The sequence below is a fragment of the Colletotrichum paranaense genome (assembly GCF_030867605.1).
Source record: "Colletotrichum paranaense strain IMI 384185 chromosome Unknown Scaffold_34.1, whole genome shotgun sequence".
Taxonomy (NCBI): domain Eukaryota; kingdom Fungi; phylum Ascomycota; class Sordariomycetes; order Glomerellales; family Glomerellaceae; genus Colletotrichum; species Colletotrichum paranaense.
The window spans coordinates 1-7,547 of NW_026848992.1; the positions used below are offsets into that span (position 1 = coordinate 1).

A 7,547-nucleotide genomic window follows, 5' to 3' on the forward strand; every position below is an offset into this window, starting at 1 on the left:
CTTCCTGAGGGAAAGGAATCCCTATGGACTATTAATAGGTAATAGGGGACAAAGGCTGGAAGCCTCCAGCCTGTACATGGACCTGCATGGAGGTACATGGAGCAGGCAGGTGAGGGTCCCCTTTCTTTAACACTCCCCCTGACACTCAGCTTCCTGCTCGTGTCTCTACATATCCTCCTCCTCCTGGTCCTTCATTCCCATGAGCTCTACCAGCTCCTCGAATCGTATCTTACCCAGAGGCTTGGTGAGGATGTCCGCGATGTTGAACTTAGTCTCCACCCGTCGAGTGTCGACATCACCAACTTCGACTACCCGTTCCCTGATGAAGTGGTGCCTGATGTCGATGTATTTGGTCCGGTTGTGAAATTCTGGGTTCCTCGTGAGTTTTCTTGCTGCCTCGTTATCGATGTACAGGGGCACTTTATCGTAGTGGATATCTGCGATCTCTAGACTGTTGATAAAATTGCGGATCTAGATAGCTTCCTTCGCGGCCTCGGCTGCAGCGATATATTCTGCTTCCGTCGTGGAGATAGATACTGCTTTTTGTCGCTGTGAGGACCAGGATATGGGAGCGCTAGCGAGAATAAATATCCAGCTAGTCGTTGATCGCGCAGTATCTTGATAGCCAGCGTGGTCGCTATCTGAGAATCCTGCTAGTTCGGTTTTGCCCTTCCTGTACATGATTCCTCGGCTAATAGTACCCTTGACGTACGCGAATAGGTTGTTCATAGCTGCCATATGTTCTTTGCTTGGATTTGAGTTGTATCGGGCTAGGAGATTAGTCGCAAAGCCGATATCGGGTCGGGTTTGTCCCGCAAGGAAGCTAATCGATCCTGCTTTTCTCTGGTACTCGGTTCGTAATCTTTCGTCTGGGTTTTCCTGATTCTTCGAAAGGGTCGTGCCATCCTGGATAGGAACTTTCTTGTTGTGGTAGTGCTGGAGTTCGAAGCGACGTAGAATTTGTTTAGTGTATGCCTTCTGGTGGATGCGGATACCTTCGTCTGACTGTTTAACGTTTAGACCAAGGTAGTACGTTACGGGTCCTTCGTCCTTCATCTTAAAGGCACTATTGAGCTTGTCCTTCACCAGTTGCAGTTGCTCAGAGCTTGGCCCAATAAGGAGGCAATCGTCTACCCAGAGTCCAAGGATCACCGACCAGGTATCGTGGATAAAGACACAGCTTTCGTATGGTGAAATCCTGAATCCCCATTTGAGCATGGTTGATGTGAACTTTGCATACCATGCCCTAGGTGCTTGCTTAAGACCGTAGAGCGCCTTCTCGAGCCTCCATATCCTTCCCTCAGGGAGAGGCCATCCTGGGGGGCTGCGGAGGTATACGGTTTCCTCGAGTGTACCATTCAGGAATGCCGTAACGACGTCCATCGAGTGAGCAACCCATCCCATCATTGCTGCTATTGCTAGAAGAATTCGGTATGTTGCGGCTTTTATGACTGCGGCGTAGGTCTTATCATAGTCTAGGCCTTCCCTCTGGAGAAAACCTCTTGCAACTATTCTCGCCTTGTGCTTTGAGATCTCCCCGTCTTCTCTAAGCTTCCGTGTATAGACCCATCGTGCTGTAAGTGGTTTCTGCCCTTTAGGAACTTCGTCTTCGTCGACTTCTACCATAGTACCATTCTTCGCATGGGCAGCTTTCTTAGCATCCATAGCTTGGTTGAACTTCGCAGCATCCGGTGCTCTTATTGCTTCGGCATATGACTCGGGGTCCGGCATCTTCCTAGTATCTCTTCTGGCGGTAGATATCTGGTGTTGTGGGGCGTAGGTTTCGATGTTAGCATCTATTGGCTTCTCAGTGGCTATCCCTTCTGAGTAATCCGTAGAGTTATCGTCGTCGTCACAATCGCTTAATCCCATCTCAAGGAACATCGATTCGAGATTTGCTGACATAACTGTCGGATTACTGAAAGCGGCAATGTTATCATTTTCCTTCTTTTCTTCTTCTGACATTGAGGAAATGGAATCGTCCGCGTCTTTGTCGTCTCTATTATCCTCCTCACTTTGTTCGTTCGAGTTATGTTGATGGTTCTTAGTAGCCATACCTTCCCAGTGTGCGTTCCGCCAGGAGTCGGCCTGGTCATTAGTGTTATGGATCCATAAGGTCGTACTATCGGTTTCCTCTGGAAAGACAAGCGCTACTAGTCCATTTGCTAGGACATATCCTAGTTGAAGGTCAATCGATTGTTGTTGTCTTCTTCCGAACTCTCGAAGAATAGCAGCAAGCTGGTCTGCTCGGAACATGTTCTCGTTGTCCATTTCGAAAGCAAGGTTTTGTGTTGCTAGTTCTCTGTAGATATCTAGGAGATCCTGAATAGTCGGTACGTCAAGATGCGGAAGTTGGTGTTGAAGGCTATGCCGGATCGCGTATAGGCCACACATAAGTTCGTTTGCTTCCGTCGGGATAGTTACCCATCCGTCTGGGAATGTCGTAGCCAGCTGACGTCTTGCTTCGGTGATTGGGGTGGTCTCGTGTAATTGGCTTGACTCTTCGTTTACTTCTTTCGACATCGACAAGGTCTTGCTTCTAAAGGAGGTCTCATTCGCCTTAAGTACCCTCTTTCGTGCTTCTCGGTTGCTGTGTTCTTCCCAATCGTCTTTCAGTTGAGGGCGATCGTTTTCATCAAGGGTAAATGCCGAGACGTTCCATTTCTCAAAGCAGCCGTCCTCCTCGTTCTTATAGATACAGAGTCTAAGGTTATTCAACTTCTTCCCCTTCTTCTGTGCTGAGATTTGCTCTGATCTTATCCTTCTCTTGATACACGAACCGCAGGGTTGAAGTCCGTCGCATATGCTATTAAACTCCCAACACGGTCTGCACTTGGCATTGTCCTTCATCTTGATCTAGAGAGTGGTTGACCTTTTCCCAATGGGCCAGACTCTGGTAAGTAATCCTTGTTGAGCATGCCGTATGCAGTCTGTTCCCTCTTTGACGCAGTCGCTACATGGTGTCTCCTTATCACAGCGCCTGTGTCTTCCTTCGCAGCGGGTACACTTCTCGTCCTTCTCAGTATCTTGTTTGCGGCATGGGATGCCCTTCGTTGTGCAGGTTTCGCAGGGGATTTTCCCATCACACGCCAGTCGTCTCTTGGCACAGCGGGAGCACTTGAATTCCTTCTTGACGCCTATACGCTTTGGTCTTTTTCCGGCGCTTCTAAGGGAAATACCCCTCTTATTGCGTTGTGCGTTGATGGCCTTGCAGGCCTTGATTTCCTCCGGATCCGTGATAACTCGGCATTTATTACCTGGGGCTCCCGGCAATTTCTTGCATCGGACGCAGGCTGGTCGAACCTCCGGCCATTCTGGGTCGGTATCTTCGTCGAAGAAGTAGTGTCCTCCATCTTCTAAGCATTTCCCACAGACCTTGTCCTTAGAGAATCTCATTCGCTTCTTCCACTTTGTTCTGTTGTCGTGGTCGGACCTCTTCTTTTTCTTCCTTTTCTTATTCGGTTCGTCCTCGTCGGTGGATGATGTCTTGCTTATCTCTGAACTTGCCTCGCTTTCGCTTGGTGTCCGTTGCCTCTTGGCTAGTATCACGGTGCTGCCAAAGAATCTCGATGTAACTCTCTGTGGCGGTGTGTTTTCGTCGTTTTCGTTGTTCATAGGATCGCTCGAGGTTGGAGAATTCGAGGGAAGAGGGTTCGGAAAGGGATTCTCTGGTTCGATAAAAGGAGAGTCGTCGGGAAAGTCGTCGTATAGTTTAACATCATCCTGCTGATATAGCTCAAGATTGTCTTCTTCTTGAGGTTGCTCCCCCTCTTCTGATACATCTTCTTGCTAGAAGTTTGTGTTATATTCTGCTTGTTCGTTTCCTGTTTGTTGGTTTTCCGTTTGTTCGTCTCTGGTAAGTTCTTGTGGTGTGTCTTGGCGTATAGGTTCTTGTCCTTCGTGCGGATCGTCAAGTCCTTGTCCCTGCTGAACTCTGGCTCCTGCGACACGGAAAACTTCGTGCTTATCTGGTGAGAAGATTCTAAAGACAGACTCTGATTCCAATCCTACAAAGTATCTAACCCAGCCACGGGGCTGGTGTAGTTTTCTACGGTCGCGAGTCTCGGGTGGAATAGTAACGTAGACGCGGCTCCCCCAGATAGAGTCCTTTGAGAGGTCGGGCTTGTGTCGATTAAGGGCCTCCCATGGTGTAATTGGTCCCTTCTTGGTCTTGGGTGCCTGATCGTCGCTGCTAGAGTTATCTACTCCCCCGGTTCGGTTCTGGTAGCTGCGCCGGAGCGCTCGTGAGGGGGCTCTGTTCTTGTGCCAGATGGCATACTTGATAGCTTCTGGCCATAGGTTAGCCGGGAGTGATGATTGTCTAATGTATTCGAGTGCCTTCTTAGTGATAATCCTTGAGAGCTGTCTAGTTATCGTCAGTTCCTGGATCATTGGCGCTGTTTTTTCTCTTATTACTCGATTTACGCGTTCGTGGGTGCCGCCTATGTAGTGTTGCTAAGCGACTGTCGGTTCAACTCTGCAATTTTGTTTAACTAGCCATCTTCTAATAGGGCCCTTCCAGAATTCATTATCGAAGCGGTAGCCCCGAATCTTGATGTTGTATGTCTTCTCGATAGTCTTATGAAGTCTCTTGAAGATCTTGGGAAGGTTGGCCTTAACGGAGATTGGGGCTGCAAAGGTGAACCTTTTCGCGTCGTCTGTAACGAATAGGAAGTATCTTGTACTATCGAAACCCTCAATAGGGTATGGTCCCCATGTGTCGGCGTGGAAGAGGAATCCAAATTCCTCTTCTCTTCGAGTTGCTGGGTCTCTAGGAATCTTGACGGTAGCTCTTGTGACTGCGCAAACGGGACAGACTTCCCCGCTTTTGATCTTCTTTAATATAGCGGCTTTCGTCACAGTGATACTAGTGCTGATATTTAGAAGGATGATTATGTTATGAAGGCTCAGGTGGCCCAGTCGTCGGTGCTATGTCCAGATATCATCATCGTACGTAACAAGACTAGCAAAGGCGTCGGCCATTGCTACGATGTTCGTCTTCTTTTGGAGTTGAAGAAGGTAGAGCCCGTTTACCCGTATAGCCTGTCCCACGTTGCGACCTTCTGCCAGGATTGTGATCTGGTTCTTGTCCCATGACCCTTGTAAGTTGCCCTTCGTAGCAAGTTGGGAGAGGGAGACAATGTTAGAACGTGCGCCTGGTGAATATGCTACATCTGTAAGGGTAATCGGGGTCTCGGTTCCATCTGCTGCGAGCAAAATCAATCGCACGTTTCCTCCCCCCTTGATTTTGAGCGAGGCTGATCTATTGATGGAGCCGATGTTGACGTCGAGAGGGCGAAGGGTATTAAACCACTTCTTGTCTTTGAAGAGACAGATGTCTGCTCCGGAATCAAGGAGTACAGTGTCTTTACCAGTGATTTCTTTCGTAGAGCCGATGTAACAAGTCATCATTTTTTGGTCTAACAATACTGCTTCCTGTCCATAGTGATCCTCTCCTTCACATACCCTCTGACCTAGTCCTCTATAGCGTGCCTGTCCACCTTTAGAGTTAATTTGTGGCGGGGCATTAGTAATGGAGTTTCGATTAGAGAGGTTGGAGATAGGATTCTCACCAGTGGAGTAGTTGTTGGCGGAGTCGTCGTTAGTCGGTCCCTTCTCGATGTGTCCTTGATCGTTGTTGGTGTTGGCCGACTGGTTGTTGGTATCGGTAGCGGCTTGGGTTTCGTTGTCGAGAGCCTGGCCGATCTCGATGACACGTCGAAGGAACGCCGTAGGGGCATTGTGGACTCCGTACATGTCCTTGACTAGATGATAGAGTTCTATGTGGTTCTCTGGCTTCTCTCCCCAGGGCTCGGGATCATCGCGGAGAGTATGACCTTCTCGGTCCTTGAGGATGATGCTGCCTCGGTTGACAGCCTCTCTAACCATCTCTTGGGCAATTCGGATTTCGCGGTTGTTTGACTGCTCCCAAGTAGAGGGATCAGGGCGCGTAGTGAGAATATAGGTGCGAGATATACCATCTCCTCTAGCTATATGGTCGGTAAGACAGCGGAAGAGAGCGGTATATTCCCTCTCCTTAGTAGACGCAAAGGGAAAGTAGTGTCCGACGTCTATACGAGCCGTGTCGATAATGGCGATTCTGTCGTCGTAGTTAGGCTGTGCTATAGCAGTGCGGAATGCAGTTCCGTCGGCCATTGCAATGAGTTCCTTTGGTTTACTGCCAGTGCTTGATTGACTGTTGTTATTTGAGAAAGGGGAGGATTTGGATTTTTCCTCCTTGGTCTTGAGAAGCTTTTCTCGCAACGCCTTGGGTGCCTTCTCTGGGTGCTCGTGCTAATAGTTAGGTTTTTCGTGCCCTGGTTTACCGCAGCCGGCATACTGCAGCTTGCCCTTGTCGATGGAGTGTTTTCGCTGCCTGTTGCCGTTTCCGCTGTTTTGATTGTTGTGGCTATCGTTGCCGTTGTTGCTAGTAGTGAAGTTCCGGCGTGTCTTGGGCTTGCTTTCTTCGACATAGAGACGATTAAACAGCAGGTCTAGGTCCGGTTTGGCCTCACCCTGGGTAGCGCGTACCTATTCGTACTGTGATTTGAAATCTTTATAGGCTCTTGGTAGGCCGATGAGGATATTCGTGACTAGTTGGGTATCCGTGTACGTGTGCTTCGCTGTTTGTAGGTCCGCTTTATATTGGCGGTGTTTGTTGAGGAAGTCGGTTATGTCGTTGCAGTTGTTGAGACGTAGTTTGCCGATTTTATCTAGGATTTGTTCTCTTGCCAAGTCGTTAGAGATAGAATAGCGTGCTTGGATTGCTTGGTATGCTAGGATTGCGTCGTCGAGGTCTTCGATTTCGGTAGTAATACCCGGACCAACCTATTTGAGAAGGAGATCGAACGCCGTCCGGGATTTCTCTTGTTGCTTCTCCCACTTTCTGTATTGTGACTGCCATTTGATAAGAGTCCTAGCAGGGTCAATGGTCTCGACGCGTGATTGTGAAGATCCTTCTCCTGCCGATTCCGTCTCGATCTTCTCCTTGCCCTTCTTATCCGTTTGGGACCTAGTTATTGGACCTGAGTAGGTTTCGATAAGAGTGGTATAGATAATATAATCTTCTTCTAGGGGTTCCTTGATCATGGTATCCTTCTTTGTCAATAGGTTCCACACATCCTTTGCCCGTGCGGCTCTGCGGAAGTCTCGGTGCCATTCGAAGAAGTTAGACTTTCCTTGGAGTTGTTTAGATGACGGGGGGTCATCGTTGCCGTCTGGTTGGCCTATGTTGGTGCCGTTTGTGATACCTTACTACGTGGTTTAGTCTGCTTAAAATAGAGGAATGGTCGTATCGGTTTTCTATGTAGAAGTAGTCCCTTCCAGTTAAAAAAAATCTAGTATCTCAGAGATTGAGTGCTGGGCTCATAACCACTTGAAGGAAGGAAGGGATCGGATGTGATACCATGTATTGCTATGTATGAAGAAGAGATCCCTTCCTGAGGGAAAGGAATCCCTATGGACTATTAATAGGTAATAGGGGACAAAGGCTGGAAGCCTCCAGCCTGTACATGGACCTGCATGGAGGTACATGGAGCAGGCAGGTG

At 48.6% G+C, this 7,547-nt stretch overlaps 1 protein-coding gene across 1 annotated transcript; it reads right to left on the reverse strand.

Annotated features, from left to right (window-relative positions):
* Positions 1-471: 471 nt before the first annotated feature.
* Positions 472-7,089, reverse strand: CPAR01_16776 (uncharacterized protein; the record flags this gene model as incomplete). Its single annotated transcript, XM_060501020.1, has 11 exons — positions 472-1,105; positions 1,679-2,733; positions 2,781-2,806; positions 2,873-2,953; positions 3,006-3,789; positions 4,012-4,366; positions 4,426-4,442; positions 4,495-4,867; positions 4,955-6,281; positions 6,327-6,427; positions 6,884-7,089. The coding sequence occupies 11 exons, from the start codon at positions 7,087-7,089 to the stop codon at positions 472-474; spliced, it is 4,959 nt and encodes a 1,652-aa protein (XP_060340277.1).
* Between the last annotated feature and the right edge of the window lie 458 nt (positions 7,090-7,547).